Here is a 22,257-nt window from a genome sequence, read left to right as displayed (position 1 = left end):
ATGAGGAACAATAACTTTTGTCAAAGAATAATATCATTCATCATCTCTGGTTTCAGGACAAAGTTACTACCAATGCAATATACACAAGTATCTGTAGAGTCTTTAGTCTTTATTTATCTTGTTTCCCAGAGGGAAAACGTGCAAATTTACATCAAAAGTCAGGTCTAATAGCATAGGATCAGGATAAAACCATTAGCCAAATTTAATGTGACATATATATTGTACAATTTAACTGAAACAAATAAATGAATAAAAATATGTTTCATTGGCTGTGAAGAGACTGACAGCAAGACTGAGAAAGCAGTAGACATATCCAACAACAACTGGCGGTGTGATCATGTGACAACCATATCCTGTAATCTACATATATCTGGAGTATGGAGCAAAAGAGAAGAATTTTACTCTGGAGAAGGAATCCAAATCTCCCCAAATCTTGGTTTTCTTAAGGTGGATGAAATTACACACTGTTCCAAAAATAAGTCAATATTGCACATGAAATATGCAGGCAAACAACAGATGAAATGTTTAACTTTTTAGTCTCACAGTGTCTCCAGTTCATTAAAAGCAACAAAGGAAAAGCTTCGTCCAAAGAAAAGTTGAGCTTTGTAACAGATTACCTGAAGTCGAGAACCGAACCTAACACAATATTCATCCCCAGAAGACGGATGTGGACAAGATTTAATGTTGTGTGGAAATATTTCCAAGTTAAGATGTAAAATAATTGTCTAGTTCTAACAGAGTAGACTGAATGCTGAAATTAAATCAGGAGGTGCTCTAACTAAACCCAACGTCAGGTAAAAGTTTGGCTTCCTGGCCGAAGCCACAAGACATGCAGCTGGGCTGCACCTCTTAAAGGGAAAGCCCCACACATAGACACACCCACAAAATCCCCAACAACACAATCCAATTACCCCTAAAAATATAATGTCTGTAACTGTTTATCATCTTTTTTTTTTTTTCTTTTTTTTGTAAAACACATTCTAATATTGTATATATTCCCTATACTTTCCTTTAGACAATATTCCTGATGCAGAAACAAATGAAAAACCTAGATTATGGAGAAACATGTGAGGTAAATATAATTTACAGACCAATTCTTACTGAGATTAAAAAAATAATAATAATAATAATAATACAGAGGGAGCTGGCATTTTTCAAGTTCAATGAAGTGGCATCATCAGAATGAGGAGCGATGGAGAGTAAAGTGTATCAGAGGGAGTGTGTTAATCCTCGGAATACAGGCAGTAATCTGTTGACCTCTCAGCTCGTACAAAGCACACATTTCCTTTGGAAAAAGAAAAAAAAAAAAAAACGTCTACAGCCCAAACATGTTTAACTATCAAAGCACAAGACTGAAACAACATCAACTCCGGACCAAAAGCTGACCTTAATCCAGTGTGTGAGGAGTCAGCTACTTTCTCCTGGTCTTTATCACCATCTCTTACACACACACACACACACACACACGCACACACACACACAGAGGGTGGCAGTAGCCTATGGGTGTGCAAGCAGCTGTGAATAATTGTGTTTACAGATGGTATATGTGCGACCTGTGGGTTCAATGACACTTCTCAACCCCTCCAAGAAAGACAGAAGACAGCTGTGACATTTAAAGTTAATGTCTGTCTTTCCCTTCCTCCATCCCTTTCCTTCTTTTATTTCTTCGCCCACTTCAACGTCTTCACCTCACTTAGTTTAATTGGTATAAGTGTTAACGAGGCGTTCCGAGCCAAAGCAGAACAATAAACAGCAACATAAGTAAGAAAAGATTGGCGAATTGCTACTTCAAAGTTTAATTTGGTTCCATGATGTAGGTAAATTGGCTGTTTTATTTATACTTCAGGGAATGTCGCTTTAGACACTAAAAGCCACCTGCTAGTGTGCATCATTATCTAAATGTAAAGTTATCATGCATAACATACAAGTAGCTCTTATTCCTGTCTTGTTTTGATTCACTCTCTTGCAATTCGCTGATTATTGGGATAAATTATGGCTTTTATGCTCAAGATGTTCTGTGCTTTAAAGATTTAAATGAGGCTCATTGAATATGCGGCAGAGATAGAGGACTGTGGCTGGATCAGTCATAGCCATCTGAATGGTTTTATATTTGTGCAGCAGTTGCACAAAATCTGGTCAGAAAGATTCAATACAATCTCTCTTCAAAACCACAAAGCAGAGATAATTTTTAAGCACACACTTAATTTGTTTTTACTGATCTTGATTGATTTGAAGCTCATTTCCAAAAAGTCATATTTCACTGCCTTCATACATACTGCACAGTTGGCTCATAAAGCAAGAGTGAGATAAAAGCATTCCGATTCAAGGCATGCAAAGAAACATTGTAATTTCCCATTAGCTGACATGCAAAAGTGTAAGGCAGCTGGACACTCACATATATGCTATATCTGTCAATCAGTCAAGATCTATCTGTAAAGCATTTGTCACACAGAAAAGAGTAACAAAACAGTCGTTTACACCATTTAAAAGGTCAAAAACAGACAATCTTAGTTTATCTACAATGTGATGAAAATCAGTGCCGTGATGAAGGTGTTTTTAAATTGAAATTGAAATAATGGGAACAAATAGGATTTGTTTTTTTAACTGCCTACTATCCTTTTCCTCTTTTTTTCAGTGACAGTTCTATCTTGAAAAGGAAACATTGTTTTTCAATGTCAGCATAAATAAGAAAAAAACACATCAAAATTGAATATTGCTGTAAATGAGTAACACGAACTTGAGATGAACCTAAAAATGTACTGGCTAAATTAGATCGTGAAAACATTTTCGATCTAAAACCTTATATGCTACACCTTTCTTCAGTTTATACAGATACAATGTCAGATTTACTTTCTAAAGATCTGATCAAATAGTTAAATCCTAAATTCACTCAAAGTAACTTCCAAATTTGCTTTATATTATTCTTGCTCTTTCATCTTCACTTCTCCTTTCAATTCAGATATACCAATAATAACATTGACTCTCCTGAAGTCAGACATAATTTTAATCTTTAAGTAAACTGCTTCAAAGATTTTCTTCACTTTTGTCTATGTTCCTGCTGTCTATTTAATCATTCAGTTAATCATAATGAAGTCCATGTTTAAATGTATCCTCAATGCCAAAAATGAGTTGACCATTTTATTAGGTGCGTGAATGTGTGAATGAACGCAGTGTGAAGCGCTTTGGGGTCCTTTGAACTTAATAAAGCGCTGTGCAATTACAAGCCATTTACCATTTACACCTTCTCAACTGCTTGTTACACAAATGCTGAATCACATAGCAGCAGCTCAGTTCAGTGAGGCATCTGGGTGGGGTGAAGACAAACTGCTGAAGTCCAGTCCAAGCATCAGAAAGAAAGGGATCAAAAGTTGCCCTGAATGTGGGATGCACAAGATAGGCTGGTCTATGTATTTCAAACTGTGCTGATCTGCTGGGATTTTATGGATAATCATCCTTCTGGTTTCTTAAGAATGGTATGAGCAAGAGAAAATATCAGGGACAAGCAGTTGTGGGGACAAAAATGCTTTACTGGGGACACAGAAGAAAGGGCAGGCTGGCTGAAGACTAAATGGAGTCAAGTATAGATAAATAATCTCTTCTGCCATCTATAAACAAACACACGTCAAATCTTGAAGACATGGGATTCAGTGCCAGAGGACCACAATTGGTGCCACTCCTATTAGCTAAGGACAGATGTTTTAGTTTACACAAGGTCACCTAAACTAGATAAACTAGAAACTAGACTCATTGAAGCCTGCCTGGTTCAACGAGTCTTGATTTGAGCAAATACATTTACATGATGTATTTCAAACTGAGCACGCAAGGATAAAAAAATTGTATATCAAATTCAAAATTTTAGGTGTGTGGTTATGGCACAAGCGTAGATGAGATGTTTTCTCAGCACACTTTGGGCCCTGTAGGATCACTTTGCATTTTTTTAACACCAGAGTGTGGAAGAGTATTTGGAAAGACTTTGTACATCCTTTTAAGACCATCTTATAAATATCCTATGTTACCTATTTTGAGCAGGATAAAGCATAAAGCTCAGATAATCTCAAATTGTTTATTTTAATATGATAACTAGTTCCATGTACTACATTGACCTCAGCAGTCACCAATAGGGCACAATTGGGATGTGGTGAAACTGGATATTTGCATCATAGACTTTAAACAGTCAAATCTGTATGAACTATGTCCTGCTACCATGTCAATATGGATCAGATTCCATATCAGGAGTGTAGGTATGTTTTATGTACATTGTCATATCAATGCAGTCTAAAAAAGACAGTTCTAAAAGAGAAAGTTTGTCCAAATCAGCAAGTGTACCAAATAAAGTGGTCAGCGAGTTTACATTAAAAAGAAATCATCCAAACAAAAAAACATTTAGAGGATAATAATAAAGAAATAGTGTTTGAGTGCCAAACATTTAGCTGTACTAAATTATCAAGTTCATTGCTCGATGAAGAAGTTGCATTTTGAATTAACACAGGGTGGAATTGAGTACTGGAACTGATACAAAAGTTTTGTTTGTGGGATACACAATATGGTTTCTCACCTAAACTAAAATTTGACCTTTTCTGCCCGTGATTTGTCATTTGTAGTAATCTAATTCATAGCCTTACAATGGGAGACACATAAATTGGAACATTTCTTGTTGCACGTATCTGTTAAATACAGTCACATAAAAATAAAAACAAAACAAAAAACACAGAGGATGATGAAATCAAGTGCAAATTCCTAGTAGCTTTGTTCTTTTTGCATCAAAACAATGAAATCAAAAAGTCAACTAATAAGAGTAGTGAACAACAAAACAGTTCACACTTTGTTTCAATAACAGAAAGAGAGAGAAACCAATTTCAGAGTGTAGCATCAATTCTCCCGTTCTCTGTTATATTGCTTCTGTCATCTGCTTTAAAAACTGAAACACTTCAGTCAGGTTTGTACCTGTGGGGATGCTAGCATCATAGCACCTCTAAATGTGTCAGTAAACTGGATAAGACTGATTTCTCCTCAACCTGTTGGCAGTTTAAACACATTCCAACGTGTTTTCCAGATTATGGCAGGCTCAGGAAGTGCTAACCAGTAAAGTCCAGGAGCCATGAGTGCTGTGTATGCGCGTTTCCTGCTAGCCACCCTCTGCGCCTCCGTAAGTGGAGCTGATGGAGGGTTGAACTAAGTATGATTTACATAATTGGGATGTTAATTTGTTAAGCTGTGGGAGTTGATTATGTTGCATATTGATTGTGTTGTGCTGCTGTGAGGTCGCACACCTCTTTAACGAAGGTATACAGTGTGCAGAGCAGGGAATTGTGGGAATTTGATTACATGTACAGTGTTAGTTTTACTGCTGACAAGGTGAGTGTGTGATGAAAAGTGTGTAAACGCATGCTGGTGTGTTTCTAAATCTGCTTATGTGTGTCTGCTCCCCTCAGGGCTGATGAATGAATGAAGGAGGTGAGAAGAGGAAAAGAGGGAGGGGAAACTCCACCTGGTCTTACCGTTCTCCGGGTGTTCCATCTCGCCGATGCTGCCGTCAGGTGTGGTCCTCTCGTAGTGGTCTTCTGGCAGAGCTAGTGGGCCGATCCGGGGGCCCGATGATGACTTGGAGCTGGGGGTCTCTGACTCCTCCAGGCCACTGTCGTAGTAGCTGTGCTGGGATGCATCCTGCAGATCCTGGGCCTGGTTGGAGGTGGAGAAGGTTACTCGGCGGTGGGGCAGCTGAAATAAGCAGAAACAGGAAAACAAGAGGCATCAGTGTATTGCTTTGTGCTTTATCAGCAAGGCATGCTCGTTTATTCATCGAACTGATTCAAGTTTAGTTTGGTTCTGCGGCTTGAAGCAGTTACATTTCATCCCAGTGCCTCCCTCTCATGTTAAAGTGGGAGTTGCTAATGGATAGATGGGTGATTGATGGTTTTATTCCGTCCAGTATTTTGATTTACAAATCAGTCTGGTAGACACATTGACCTCAACAGCAGATGCTCCACAGCCAGTAAAATTGATCACTTTAAAAGAACAATTGATAGCCTCTGAAACAATGGCAGTTTATGTTGTGCTTCATCTAATACACCCCAGTCATTCAGTTGTAGCAAGTTTGGTTACATTGAACTCATACCAAATGGCTACTATCTTTTGAAGTTCTGAAGTGGACATAAAATACAAATCCCATATTTCTGAAAAAATAAGATAAGCCTAAAATGTCTTGATATCTTGAAAAAACTGTGCCTTAGTAAAGAGGTTACTTCACTAACTAACTTTCTTGTATTCAGAAAATACTAACATATGTCACCTAGATTCTGGCACAGCTGATTGTGGCTCAGTACGCCCCACTCACTCTGATTAGGGTAACTCGTTGCTGAATTTTGTGCATGTTTTGACACGTTTACATGGATTTTGAGGCAGTGAAGTTAAAATAAAATTGATCAGAATGTAGCGACACTTAAGTTTGATATTGCACAATATATTTATTTTCTTTCCTTTCTCTCACTCTGCTTGAGTATTTGATTAATTCTTGTAATTTTCTTGATACTTTCTGTTTTACTTTATTTAAATTATGGTTAAGTTAACCTGATTATTGAAATGTTTATGTATATAATTATTAGAAAACTAGTTATGCATTTGCATTCAACATGCATAAACTAAATGCCTGAATTTAATTATTTCTTTCGTACTATGTTTGTACATAATTGTTTTGATAAAAAACTCTTAAAGGGTTTTCTGACCTTTTAGGTCGGGTTTTTTTCTGATGGATCAGATCCTCATCTGGATCTGAAGATGGCGAGCTAGAAACAAAAAGGATTGTGGACTTTATAATTTTCGATATCAATTTATTCTGAGTCAATTATCTTGTGTCTCACTGTACTGTTGTAATTGTCTGTTTGTATACAAATCACTTAATATATATGCACCAAAACCAAAAGTACTGTTTCCTGTTTTTTTCATTCACACCTCAGACTCCTTAAAAGGCCACTCTTCCGATGCTGCTCGTGTAGCCACAGTTAGCTGCTTAGCCCATAACTGCTACAGTAATAAAGCTCGATTTGAAGGATTTTTTTGTGACTCATTTATATGTCACAAAAAACCCAAAAGATTAAGTTTTCCAAGAAATACTGACTTGACACTTCAGGCCAAAACATGGATCAAAATAACTTTGTTTCACCACAAATTCAACTGAATTTGTCATTTATTTTGTTAGACAATCTGCAAAATGTATTGGGTACAATTACAAATCAAGGACTTTTTATTGTCATATCAGCTTACATTTACATGCTTGTGGTACAAAATTTGGACTGAGGTCCCATTGGCCCATTTCATTCTAGAGCAGTTGATCTTAAATATAATGTATTTACAAAGACTATCCAAAAGAGAGAAAATAGAAGTTGTATGGATGAAAATGTTTTCTTCATGTAAAAGGTCAAAGAAGAATGGTTTGGCTTGAGATAATATACAGACAACAGTAATCTCTTGTTACAACCTAGGTATGCAGAATCCATCCATTCATTAATTTTTTTTGTACACCCTTGTCCTTAGTGGGGCTGGGAGGGGTGCTGGTGCCTATCTCCAGCGACCGTTTCAGGCAAGAAGTGAAGTACACTCTGGACCGGTGTGTCGCAGGGCAACACAGATAGGACAAACAACCATGCAAACAACCTACATACACTCACACCAAGGGAGAATTTAGAGAGACCAATTTACCTGACAGTCATATTTTTGTACTGTGGGAGAAAGCCGGAGTACCAGGAGAGGACCCATGCATGCGCAGGGACAACATGCAAACTGCATGCAGAAAAAAATCAAAGGAACCAAACCCAGGACCTTCATGCTGCAAGGCAACAGTACTACCAACTTTGACACTGTGCAAGTATGCAGAATACCATCTGTAAATATACAGCATACAACAATCTCAGACTGTTGCATGCTATCCCTACACATAACAATGACTTTACTGAAACATGAGTCGATTTATGGTCACAATATTCACAGTATGGCTCTGCATAAGGTAAACCTAAAGCAACTAAATAAATTGATGATCTTAATATGGAACAAGAGCTCTTAAAAATAAAATTTTTTATTGTCTACAACAATGTGGAAACAAGTATATAAATAAATAAGTCTTGAGTTCACTGCTAGGAGCTATTATTGAATGTCTTTTGGGATTTCCGACATTATGGGAAACAGTTATGTCTCAGAGATTGATTAATCCCCTTGGAGTCATCAGTTACTCAGAAAACAATCTCAGCAGAGTCAACTTCTGTGATGTAAAACCCAACAAAATATTATACTAGCTAATGAAATGTCCCAAAATCGTTATCTTTATCCTTTGTTTTGACTTTTGAACTTAAATGTAAAAGTCAGTAGATTTAAGTTTTTAATGCTAGGATTGTTTAAGACATTTATTGTTCTAAAAGGGCAAAACATTACAGACACCATTAGAGGCTACAATGTTCCCAAAGCCAGTCCCTGATCTGAAACATGCTAAGCTGCCAATGGTGACTGATGGGTTGGTATGAATGAAAAGAATCACATCTTTTTCAAAATCACCCACCCAGTGGAAGAGCTACTGGCTGCAAAAGCCCACAGCCTGGCAACCCACTCACTGATAATTCAGCCAATTTTCACATCCTTCTGCCAATATCATCTGTTCACCAAGAAAGGTCGAAATAAAGCCTGACCAAAAATGTTTAGGAGCAGGTTTATTTCACCATGTAAACCAGAGCAATCATAGATGCCAAAGTCAATTCTATATCTAATGTCCCTTTCACCTGATAGGCTGCTTTATTTATTTCTTTCACCTAATTTTACATATTATACAAATAAAAACCAATAACATGCACACTTCTGGTAAAACTCGCAAGTTATCTTTGAAAAGAATATTGATTTTCATACCAAACAACTGTTGATTTGGAGCTTAGTATGTCTTCGTTGTAAAATGTAACATAGTCCTGACAGGTTCATTGTCACAAATTTGAAAATGTTTTCAAAATACATTTTCCTAATGAATTCTGAAATCAAGTAATTGGCCTGATAATTAGTGGGGCAGCTGAACAAGTCACCTGAGGTAATGCGGTACTTTCATTGAGTCTAAGAAATCAAAATGATTTGTTGGCAACAAATTATTAGAATCAATCATTTATCCTACACTAGAGCATTAAAATACGTGAACAGATACAAAAATATTACTCTGAAAATCATTATGTATAAATATCAGTGTTGACACACTAATGCTAACCTTAGCATTACCTTTTCTTAGTTCCCTGAACGTCTTTCTACACTTCACAGAAGGATCAGAAAAATGCGTTTTCTCTCCAAGTATTATGAGAATAAACCAATTTCTATGTTCTTGAAGGTTGTTCTTCACACATATTGTGATCACAATTTTTGTCTTGCATGCTGTCGCAAACAATCAAGTGGTTTTGCACCAGTGGGAAAAACATAAGAAGTCTTGGAAGTTGGCACTTTAGTTCTTGTAACAAAATATTTTTCTTCTTCTTGCAGCCTTGGGCAAAGTAAAATAAACAAAAAAACAATGTGTTTGGACTCGTTAATGTATTGCCCTTTTGGCTGACACACATTATGCTCTATTTTCATACATTCAATGCATCCAGAAAAAATCTACAGTACTTCAGCATTCTCACATTTTATGTTAAAGTCTTTTCCAAATTGTATTAAAATAATCACTTTTCTCAAAATTCTGCATACACACTCCCCCATTATGACAGCGCAAAAAAAAAATAAAATAAAAATAACATTGTTTATTTTTTTCTATTTTTAAATAGATAATTTCTTCCCAAAGTCACTGAACAAGTCCACCAGTAATCTCTTTCCATCAGCTTTATAGTCTTTAAAGCAATTGAACTGTTGGTGTATGTGCCCACCAGTTTAATTATAAAATATTTAATCGAAAGTGAAATTGACTAAAATTCAAGTTCAGAACAAACAAAAAAAAAATGATAAAATGTGCTAACTTTAAACATTATTCACATTAAAAAGGTAGTGATAAAAGACCTCCTGCATGTACAAACAAACATGTAGAACCTGTGGTGAGCTATAATAATACAAACACAATATATTTACACTTAATCAGAGAAATGTTCAACACCAGTGGCCCCCTGGTGGGTTTAAAGCGCTAACTGCAAGTCGCCCTATTATCCCCCTGTTATTTATAACATTTCACTCTCATATACAAATGAAAAGTGATAACATGGTCTGTAACTATAAAAGTATTTAATGTAAACTATAGTGTAAAAGAATATCCAGTGTGTGTTTTTGTCATTAGAGTGTCTGTTCATGATCAAACACTCTTTCATTTTTCGTGTATCTTTCTGTGGGTGGAAGGTAACTGTTTGACTTCTGCATTTGGTGGTTTTGTAATTAAAATACAATTAGCCTCCCTAAGCGCCGCAGGGATGTTCGACACCATTCACACTTACACAAGCACACTTAGTGCAAAGACAAAGAGGGCTGCCAAGAAGTGTCCTAACTCAAAGGCAAACACTTCAAATGTGCACAAGCACAATGGACGGGCCAGCGCTACTGAACAGCAACATCACTGGGTCCATCACTATGGCAACTGGGTGGTGTCAGAACCAGTAAAACCAGCAGATCAACTCCCAGAGCGTAAACACACAACCTCTCAGCTTCATCTATGCATTTTATTAATCTGTCTGCATCTCAATAAAGCCAGTTTCAATAAGTTATGCAAGTGTAGAAGATGATCAAGCTCTGCATTCTGAATTTAAACCACCATATTTATGCATGCATGTCTATGTGATAACATGCACTGTATCACACTGTTCATATATAGATATATGTAAAATTTCCCAGAAGGGATCAATAGAGTATTTGTCTATAAGTCATGCTTCTTTTTTTTTTGTTTTTATGCTTGGAAACAGTAGTTTCTAGGTCTGAGGGTCTCCTGATGCTTTATCACCTGCATTCCAAAACAGTTTGAGCATTTCAGCTGAACCTGGAAGGATTTAAAAATATCTGGTTTGTCTCCGTGTGCAGGTGAAAACTGCAATATTAGTGTCAAAGTGATGGAAAATGTGCAAAACTAAAACCACAATGGAGCTCCCCCTTAACCTGTGCAGACACATTGTGCTGCCAAGGCATCAAAGGCCCAGATCCCTGATGCTTCAGGCGACAGGCGTCTTCTGCAGGTGAACAGGTTCAAACACTCAGATATAACTGGACTCTGAGCACTCTCACTTCCTGTCTTCCCTCCCTGAAGAATGTAGGAGAGCTCAGAAAGGTCAGTTTGTATTTCTGTACTGGCACAGAACCAGATGTGTTACTTAAAGGACGGAGTTTGTTCCACTTTTTCTACCAACTTTGGGAGATAGGAAAGAGTTACAACAAGATGTGATTTTGTTCTGGATTTCCCATTGTGTTTGCTTCAGCAAATCTAACACCTCATAACAATTGATGAAACATCACCAATAACTGAACTTTTTTACCTGAGCCAAAATATTTTTTTCTGATATAATCAAGCAATTTTGTTGTCTATATAATACAAGGTCTGCCACTAGAAGGTTCCACCAGAGGGCAGTCCAGCAAAAATATAGTAATATGGAGAATAAATTGTCCCTGTTGCATGTCTTTAAAGATATATTTTTTTCAAAAAGTTATGTCAAACTGTTTTTTTTTTATTATTTCATTTAGATATCTAACAGTGGCTTGCACACTTCCTCTAAGAATAACTCTGTAGTTGCATATGAACAGATGTTTTAGAAATGTTTCCCTATATCAAGTGTCCACCCTTCTTTCCTTATCCAAAGCCTTATGCAACGTATGGAGAAAGCTTATTTCCATGACTCCCTCTTTCGGTCCCCACCACAACTTATGACCACAGGAGTGAGTTGGAAATAGATTAATTGGTAAACTGAAAACGTCATGTAATCCATTGGTATGGCTGCAATCTGCCTCTCCAACTATATATACCTATTTTCTGCCAGTATTTCAATTCTTTCTCTGGTGACAGAAAGTCGGTCCTAACAAGAAGCTGTATCTAAGTATTTTCTCTTCAAGCTTGGAGCCACTAACCATCATTCTTCACACTCCAGAGCAATATCATCTGCACAAGGTAGCATGCAAGTAGCGCAACAAGTTTGAGGACAAGATGGATTTGTCCTGCCTAACAACGACAAAGAGATAATCATGAGAGCAGCCTGACTGGTGTATAAAAATACAAAATAATTGAATAAATTGAAAAAGAAAATTTAGCAGTGTTAACATTTTAAGTTGGGACTTAAAAATATAATAATCATTTTCACTATGGTTCCAAAAAAAAATGTTAGTGAAGCAGACGAACTGATAACTTCAACTGTCTCCAATGAGGAGGCACATGAGGGAAGGGATATATGCTGAGCTGGTAGAAGAAAGCTGTTATGTTGCCAATGCCGCAGAGCAGCTTATGTGTGGTTGACCAAACAACCAATCAGATTTCTGAAACAAAGTTGTTTGGAGTTAAGAGGCCAAAAGTGGATATTATGACCACAACCTTTAGCAATGCAGAAAGAGAGAAATTTACAAGCACTATGAAATAAAGATACTCTATTCTACAGTGAAACCATGATCTGGATTGTTGATGTAAGGCATTAAATGTGTGATCAACAGAGGCACATCATCCACAAACATAAGTCCAAGTCGACATGTCATTTTCACAGGAGAAAGTGAAAATCCCGGATTACTCATATTTGTCTCTTGAACTTTGTGTCATTGAGTCACTTTGGTGAGATCTCAAACATTCAAGTTAGACAATAATGCCCTAGAATCATCTGAAAATTACAAAAAGATTTTGAGTTGTCAATAGTGTTAAAAAAATATGCAATGTAGGCAGGCAGGCAGTGAGCTGCAATGCCTGCCTGGGATTTTGTGACGGTCTTCTTCTCGATCAGGTGTGTTCGGAAAAGCAAAGTGTGCCAGGTTGTGTTATTAATAACTCGTCGCTGCCTCTAACTTTCTCCGTTCAGTTTGCTGAGTGAGTATTAAGAAATAAATCACTTCTGTATTTACGGAGCAAGGTGTCTGGATCTCTCTCCCACCTGTCTAACACCTCCACCGCCCAAACAGAACAGACAACCTCCCACCCTCTCTTGTTTGTTGCCCTTTTTGTACTGATTGCGTTTGCGTGTTTGTTTGCTGGAAATAGAAGTGCCTCCTCAGCATGTTGAACTAAGAGAAAGTGGAGCAGATCAGAGGGGAAAAAAAAAGACCAACCAACATAGAGCACAACCTCTACCTCAGTCTACACCCTGCTGCTATCCTTTAGCTGAACATCATGTCCTCGTCCTCCAGATGGTCGCACTGTGGATGAATAAATAGTTGCATGTATGTCTGACCAGCTATGCTGTTCTTTTCTGCCCTACTTTGTGTCAAACATCAGCCCGAAACACAAGGGAGGTTCCTAGAGAGGGTTGGGATTAATTAATGAACTTTTGTTATTTTTATGACTTTTTGATGTGAGCTGAAGCATCACTAACAATGAAGGGATCCAAAATAGAAAGAAGGATGAAGAGCAATATCATAATCAAAAGCATTACTATGAAATGTGAAAAATAGGAAAATATTACCGGCATATAGCAATTTGTTAAAATAGAAACACCTATTATATATGTTTGTGGTCATCAATACAAGAAATGTTTAGATGTAAAACGCTCAGTCAAACAAAATGTTAATGTTTGAATGAACATGACCGAAACTCATTAAAATGATGTGTAAAATGAACTTTGAATCACCTTGTACACCTTATTATACATTAGAAAATACTTTGAACCGTTATTGCATCCTTTTTGGCATAGTGATATTTGGATTTGGCTTTGGATTTCTGCCAGATTTTTTGCTGTTAGCATTCCTCCTACCCTCCAAACTGTATATAAAGAGCTGGAGAGAGTTTGTGGTAATGGCGATGAAGGTCAGTAATTAAGAATTCAAGGGAAAATGCTTCATCACAGCCCCTCTCTTCTGCAGAAAACTGTTAATGCTGCACTTTGCCGGAAGTTCCCCCCCCCTAACAGCTTCTCCTCTGTCGAAAGCTCAGTCGTCTGCAGGTAAAACGCACATGTGCACTTATGTAAAACAAGAGAGGCATGATGAGCCATTTTTCCTTGAATCTGTAGTAACTGACCTTGATTACCATCACGGGTAGAGGCAACAGCGAGGCCGCGGATGTATCGTTAAATCCATCATGCAGAAAGGAGGATTTAAAGCAGATAAGGAGGATAAGAGGAGAGGAAGAGGAGCAGCAGGGGGAAGAGGAAGCTGGAGGAGCAGAACGAAGGTGGGTTGAGGCTGATAAGAAGTCCAGGTCGGTTCCTCTTCCTCTTGCAGCTCAAACTCCTGCAGGAGGTGATAGAGGAAGAGGAGGAGGCGCGTTCAGTGGGCCACATTGTTCAGAGATGATTAAAAACCAGTGAGAGGAGGAACGCAGGACGCCTCGCTGGGTGTTTGTCAGCCGAGACACGGAGAGGAAGATAACCAAGTGTGTGTGTGTGTGTGTGGGAGTGTGAATGTGTGTGTGAGAGATCCTCATTACCTCCCTCTGTGGGAGATAAGAGTGTGTGAGGCTGCATTGTGCATGCTTATAAAAGTCTGTCCTTATCAAGTATGCATGCGCACACACACTCCTAGACCTACACACACTTATTATCACATGTTCACACAGATGCATACACGCATTCGGACCACAAGATGAACGGCTGCCAGCAATAATTCGACACAAAAGTGTTGAATCCCAGGAAAGAATAAAGGATGAGCTGAAAATCTGGAAAAAAAGATGACTGGGGAGTGCCATGACAAAGGAGGGAAAGGAGGTGTGAATATCAACATGTATGAAACATTTTGGTGCACTGACCCTTTAGGTCGTCGCGGTAATTTTCTTAAAGTATTCCTGGTCCAATAAAAAAAAAAAAAAAAGGCCGATCGCGTCTGAGCAGCATCCTTAAGAAGCACGGCAACTCTCTGCCTTAAAAGCAGTGTGGCAATGTTATAAATTATTCAACACTTTGTCCAAATCCATCTCAAGTGTCGGATTAACCCCCCCAGGGCACAAACTTGTTGTCGAGCCCCCACTCTTCCTCACAATATGTGTCATTTTTTATTATATCCCTCTGGCAGCGACGGACCTACCACTGCTCAACGGTGACTCATGACGGATGAATCCAAATTTCCATGTATCGGGTAATATTTTGATTATGCGACAGTAAATCGAATGCTGAGGGGCATTTAAAATGTTAATCAGGCAAACAAAATGCATTCACATCATCCTTCAGTTAGGCTCCAGGAAAACAGTGTCAGAGTAAAGCTGGCTCTCAGGAGAAAGTTTCTGAGTAGTACAAGTCATTTTACACACTCCAGCTTAATTTATAGCTAAAAGAAAGATGAAGATAAATATGGATTACAGAACTTTGTCATGAATTCGATGCCCTTTATCTATGCATCCATTCCTAGAATCCTGCTTTGCAGAGGTTGGGTTACAGAAGTAACACGTCGAGGAAAGTAGGACAAATGCCTCTCCTAAGAGACATTAACTCTTCCTGAGCTGCATGGCGTTCTCCAGCTAAAAAAAAAAGAAGGATCCTCCTGCAAGTTCAGATTTCTCCCCTGGATCGTCTCCTAGTGGAAAGTATAAAGATAACTTCAACTGAGAGATGTCCCAAAGAGATGCCCCATTCACCTGCACTGAATCCTTTTGATTAAGAGGCAGTGACTTTACAAGGGCCTAGAGACCCTTCAGTGGAAGCCAGTTTCCCGTTCTAATATCATTGTTTGGTTTGTGAACAGAAACAAAAGAAGTATATCACAACAAGATTTAATTATCCAGTAAATATTTTATTTTTATTTTGTATTTGGCCAATAAAAGCTCTCAGAAAAACAAACAAAAACCTTTTGGAAAGAAATTTCAAGAAATCTTTGCATCCTGAGAGAAGAAGTTGTTACTACAGAGTTTCTATGAGAATTTATGTAGCTACAGCAGCCAAACTAATCCACAGCACCGTCTGCGTTCTCTCAATTTGTCTTTCTTCCTTTCTATTCTTGAAGGTTGTGAGTTCGATGCTGCAGCGGGGGAGCCAGCACTTTGAGAAATGGCCTGCTGTGCCAATCTGAGCAGCTTTGTAAGTTGTCTGTATGTGTTTGCCGCTGCATGTAAGTTACACAGGAACAGGAGCAGAACATGTGCACACAGCTTATGCAAGCTGACTGAAAAGATGGAAAACTCAAAAATTTAAAGGGAAAAGCTTTCAAATCTGTGCTGTTATTGTGAACTTTTATTACAGGAAAACATAAATTACTGATTACTGAGTTAAGCATCCCATTGTAAAAATAATAAACTTAGAATTTATTCCAACGGCATGGGAAATACTTAATTTTAAGTTGCCCTGTTGACTGTTCGATCAAGGTTCCTCTCAGCGACATTATATTTTCTTTGCAATGCAGCAGAAAATTGAAGGACACATCACTAAGGAAGTTTTCAGAGCGGAGACAACATGCTTCACTTCTCTTCTTCGAAGAAGCAACAACTCGATTCTCTTTTCTAGCACCTCTGGGCTGAAGAGCACCGCTGGTCTCATCATTTGCAACCCTGAGTGTTTATGATTCTGTAGAAAAGCTTATGGGCATTTATAAAACTCAAATAAACACCTCCACGGGCAGTTTATCACTCAGATAAAATGCTAAAAGCTCGGACTGATAGAGTCCGATTGCTGATAATGGCCATTGATCGTGGAGCTGCAGAGGCAGCGAAGCAGCGCACAAACAGCAGCTTTGTGTTTCCATGTAAAGTTACCACATGAATCCAAATGAAGGCACTGCAGCAGGGAAATGAGTTTCCATCAGCACAGGCAGAAAAAAAACCTATGCAAAAACACTATGGATGTACTGTGGATGTGTGTGTTTGTGTGTTTGGTTAGAGATAAGCACAGAGTTTCACCTCAGAGTTACAACCAAGGGAAAGAGAGAAAATATTTATTTCCACAGCAGCAGCTTTTTCCCCCTTTTTGCTTTGGTTGACTCGGTTCCAGAAACAAAACTCAACTCAGTTGACAAAAACACTTCAATGAGCCACATTGTTGCACTCAGAGACATGTTCCATTATCATCACAGGGACAAACATTTTGGGTTTTAGTGTTTTTTTGGCTAAACACCTCTCGCCTCATGCTGCTGCCTCTCACAATCACCAATCCTCCAGAATGAACGGTCCACAGAAGGTGTTCTCTAACTTCTTGTTTCTTCGGTAAGAGTTTTATGTGACTGAAATACCAAATATTGGGAAGCATGTTAACAGAGGACTGAAAACCGAGCTGATTGACATTTCTGTGTTTGTTGACATTAATAGAAGAAAAAATGCTTCATTATTTTAATGTTACTTGGAAAAACACCTCTGTTTTACAAGTAAGTGAAAACTTGAAAATATAAAAAAATTCAAAAGTCTGATGAGAATTTGTTTAGCTTATTTACCTCCAACTATTTAAATCTTGTGCAGAACATAACTAAGCTATGCTCTGAAAAAAAAAAAAACATGCCACAAACATTATACAGCATTAAATCAGAAAAGCAGAGAATTTGTAAAACGCAAGTGGAAAATAAACAACTAGAAATAACAGTATTACTCTCACTGACATTGAGACTGTACTCATTTTGTCACCATTCCTGCCTTTCGGGCTGCAACATATTCAAAATAAAGAGGCATCTGGTTCGCAATTAAGCAAGAGCCAAAGCAAAGGATTAATGATATTATAGGTTTTGAGCTGATTTCATGAAAAAGCTTTGAAGAACAAAAGGGACATAACATATTAGGTCATAGACATTTTATATTTGTTGCTAAAACATTCTCAAAGAAAGATTCAAAATAATTTGCAGAATTTGATTGGAAATAATTACAACTGAAATTATTGATGGATTTTTATCCTTACTCCCTGAAAGTCTGGTCTTTGGAGAAGAATTTACATATTGTCTTTTCTGCAGCCTGGAATGAAATATTGAATACACATACAGTTAGAGCCAGAAATATTTGGACAGTAACACAATTTTCGTGAGTTGGGCTCTGCATGCCACCGCATTGGATTTGAAATGAAACCTCTACAACAGAATTCAAGTGCAGATTGTAACGTTTAATTTAAAGGGTTGAACAAAAATATGTGATAGAAAATGTAGGAATTGTACACATTTGTTTACAAACACTCCACATTTTAGGAGCTCAAAAGTAATTGGACATATAAACATAACCCAAACAAAAAAGTTTTTTCTCAATATTTTGTTGCGAATCCTTTGGAGGCAATCACTGCCTTAAGTCTGGAACCCATGGACATCACCAAACGCTGGGTTTCCTCCTTCTTAATGCTTTGCCAGGCCTTTACAGCCACAGCCTTCAGGTCTTGCTTGTTAGTGGGTCTTTCCGTCTGAAGTCTGGATTTGAGCAAGTGAAATGCATGCTCAATTGGGTTAAGATCTGGTGATTGACTTGGCCATTGCAGAATATTCCACCTTTTTGCTCTCATGAACTCCTGGGTAGCTTTGGCTGTATGCTTGGGGTCATTATCCATCTGTACTGTGAAGCGCCGTCCAATCAACTTTGCAGCATTTGGCTGAATCTGGGCTGACAGTATATCCCGGTACACGTCAGAATTCATCCGGCTACTCTTGTCTGCTGTTATGTCATCAATAAACACAAGTGACCCAGTGCCATTGAAAGCCATGCATGCCCATGCCATCACGTTGCCTCCACCATGTTTTACAGAGGATGTGGTGTGCCTTGGATCATGTGCCGTTCCCTTTCTTCTCCAAACTTTTTTCTTCCCATCATTCTGGTACAGGTTGATCTTTGTCTCATCTGTCCATAGAATACTTTTCCAGAACTGGGCTGGCTTCTTGAGGTGTTTTTGGGCAAATTTAACTCTGGCCTGTCTATTTTTGGAATTGATGAATGGTTTGCATCTACATGTGAACCCTTTGTATTTGCTTTCATGGAGTCTTCTCTTTACTGTTGACTTAGAGACAGATACACCTACTTCTCTGAGAGTGTTCTGGACCTCAGTTGATGTTGTGAACGGGTTCTTCTTCACCAAAGAAAGTATGCGGCGATCATCCACCACCGTTGTCTTCCGTGGACGCCCAGGCCTTTTTGAGTTCCCAAGCTCACCAGTCAATTCCTTTTTCCTCAGAATGTACCAGACTGTTGATTTTGCTACTCCAAGCATGTCTGCCATCTCTCTGATGGATTTTGTCCTTTTTTTCAGCCTCAGGATGTTCTGCTTCACCTCAATTGAGAGCTCCTTTGACCGCATGTTGTCTGGTCACAGCAACAGCTTCCAAATGCAAAACCACACACCTGGAAACAACCCCAGACCTTTTAACTACTTACTTGATTACAGGTTAACGAGGGAAAGGCCTTCTGAGTTACTTGCAGCCTTTGGAGTCCATTGTCCAATTACTTTTGGTCCCTTGAAAAAGAGGAGGCTCTGCATTACAGAGCTATGATTCCTAAACCCTTTCTCCGATTTGGATGTGGAAACTCTCATATTGCAGCTGGGAGTGTGCACTTTAAGCCCATATTATATATAAATTGTATTTCTGAACATATTTTTGTCAACAGCTAAAATAACAAAACTTGTGTCACTGTCCAAATATTTCTGGCCCTAACTGTAAACAAATGAGACAAAGTTTCATGACTTGACCAAATAGCTTTGTTATGGTCGCACTGTCAGGAGAAACATCAAGTCGTTGAGTCTTGATTTAGCTGAAAAACTCTCCATAAAAACAATAAAAACACTTACTTGACTTTGTGTTTTTATACTGCAAATAAAGAAGTCATGAAGTGAGGAAGGCCAACAGAAATGCCTCCATCAAGCTCATGCTGCTGCTGCCTTTCAGCCTTCTCTGATTTGAAAATGTTGTAGCTGCACAGACAACATCCACAAGCCGACGCTTGTTCTCTGTCTCTGTGCAACAGAAAACAGAAACGACCTGTATCGCTGAATCTGTCGCCCAGCATCAGTCTTCCTCACATCAACTCTCTCAAAGCAGGTCAGCTGACTTTCTCTCATGTGGTTCCAAGACTTTACCCGCATGCTTGCATTCCTTCTCGCTGAAGGCGTGCGTGTGTATGTGTGTTATCAGTGAGGCAGTAAATCTAGTGTTGCACACAAATCCATAAGTCTGGAGCACCTTCACCTCCAGCATCGGACGTAAGTCACATCCTCTGGTAAACAGGTTTTAAAGTGATATATATATCTATATCTATATATATATATATAGATATAGATATATATATCTATATCTATATATATCTATATAGATACAGATATATATATATATATATATAGAGAGAGAGAGAGAGAGAGAGAGAGAGAGAGAGAGAGATTTATATATAGATATAGACATGTATTCAAAGCTGACACTGACAGAAACCCTGTACTTCGAGATGCTCAGCTGAGAGAAATGAACTTGAATAAATCTGCTGCTGCTGGCATTTTTCACTCTGCCGCCTCGCTGATCCATCGCATGTCTCTCAAACTCTGAGATCAGTGAACACAGTTCCAACGGGTAGCAAACAGACAGGAAAAACACAGTCAACACACCCAGAGAAATCCACTGCCCTCCCTCTTCAACTGACCACAGGGTTTGTTTTCAGCATTTTTGTTTGTGTGTGCATTTATTACCTGCTGATGTGTTTGATCAGCCACTCAAGCATTTAGCTTGCATATACAGATTTCAAAGATTTTTCACAGATGTTTTGTACGACACTATTATTTGGTTTGCAAACAATAAAATGTCCAGGTTTAGATGAAGAATGATAAAATGATTTCCCAGCTTCTCATGAAACAAATACAACAGTCCTGCTTATTGTACATTCACTTTACATATTTACTTACCAGGGCATAAAAACAATTTGCTCCTGACAAAGTTTTAATTTTAAACCTAACTCATAACACCCTTTTCAAGCTTTCTAAAGTCTCCAGTTTTACAATGAGATCATCCACAAGTGGAAAATATTTAAAACATACACCACCCTCCCCAGGATTTGAAATCCCTTGAAATGTAGGCCAAAGTCTGACCTTGCAATGCTCAGATACATGACAGATAACCACAAGAGCTCCAGCCAACACTCTGCAGGCCTCACTTTGCATATTGAACGTTTGGGTTCACAATAAGGTACTTGGAAAGAAGTTGGATTGAAGTTGAAAGCTTTTTCTAGCAGAAAAGATACAACAGCACAACTTCAGCTTGCAAAGCAGCAACTAAACACTAGATTTCTGGGACAATGCCATTTGGATAAAGGAGATCAAAGTAGAGATGTGTGGCCATAACGTTCAATAGCTGGAGAAAACCAACCATAAATCTCAGACACGGTGGAAGAGATATGATGATTTGGACCAATTTTGCAGTGAATTAGATAATCGTTCAAATTTTAGGTGACAAGGATGATTTCCAGTGTTCAGCACAACAAATCCACAAAATGTATGTATTTGTTTTGTGTAGGCAGAGCATACATTTTGACAGTGTGCAGATGGATCCGAGACTGGATCTTTGAAAAGCTTTCTCTCTGTTCAAATGTGTTTACATAATCCAAACTCCATGTGTCATTGCTGGGTTCCCCTTGCTGCTGTGTTTATGTTTGTGTGTATTGTCATTTACCAGAAGTTTCACAAAAAGCCCAAAAAAAAACTTTGGAGACAGAGAGGAGTGAAGGAGAGGTATCCAGCTGACAGCTCTGGTATGTTAATCCCTGAGAACGCCTCCCACCCCCAACTTAGGAACGTTGTAGCAGGTTATAATTGGCTCCAGGATAAAGTGAGGGAGGATGAAAGAATGAGAGAAAGGTGGAGTGATAAAACAGGCGAAAAGGAAGAGATGAGTGTGTGGGAAATGTGGTTTTGATTTGCTCGGCTGCAGTCCAGCTTCAACACAAAGAAAAGCCAGACTAGAAACTATGATTTTGAACTGAAGTTCTGGCATCTGCTGCAGAAATCTGTCTCATTCTCTCCAAACCTCAGTTCAAAATAATAAACTCTAACTACTGGTTTGATAAAAGAGGCGTTTTGTGAAGTCAACCAAATGCAGGGGCAAAAATGTGACCTCAGACAGAATATCTTCCAGCATTTTTTAAACCTCAATGATCTCAAAATATACCATCAGGAAAGGTTTGGTATTTAATCCTGTCTGACATTTAAAGACGAGAGAATTTCAGATGAGCAACAGTCACAGGTCAGGTCTGATTCGTATTACATTAAAAGTAGGGAGATAAGTTAAACTCTGAAAATC

The 22,257-nt window shown here is 38.4% G+C and overlaps 1 protein-coding gene across 3 annotated transcripts in view; it reads right to left on the bottom strand.

Moving 5' to 3' along the window:
* LOC129362832 (protocadherin-1-like) overlaps positions 1-22,257 on the bottom strand; it is a 190,974-nt gene that overhangs the window by 85,447 nt on the left and 83,270 nt on the right. For all 3 annotated transcript variants that reach the window (XM_055034592.1, XM_055034591.1, XM_055034593.1), the window contains one exon: positions 5,499-5,718. In XM_055034592.1, the coding sequence (XP_054890567.1) occupies positions 5,499-5,718 (220 nt within the window). The remainder of the gene's footprint in view (positions 1-5,498; positions 5,719-22,257) is intronic.

Source organism: Poeciliopsis prolifica, unplaced genomic scaffold, assembly GCF_027474105.1.
Source record: "Poeciliopsis prolifica strain line A6 unplaced genomic scaffold, Auburn_PproV2 SCAFFOLD009, whole genome shotgun sequence".
Classification (NCBI taxonomy): Eukaryota; Metazoa; Chordata; class Actinopteri; order Cyprinodontiformes; family Poeciliidae; genus Poeciliopsis; species Poeciliopsis prolifica.
The sequence above is the reverse complement of the archived record's forward strand: the minus strand, read 5'-3'. Positions and strand labels throughout refer to the sequence as shown.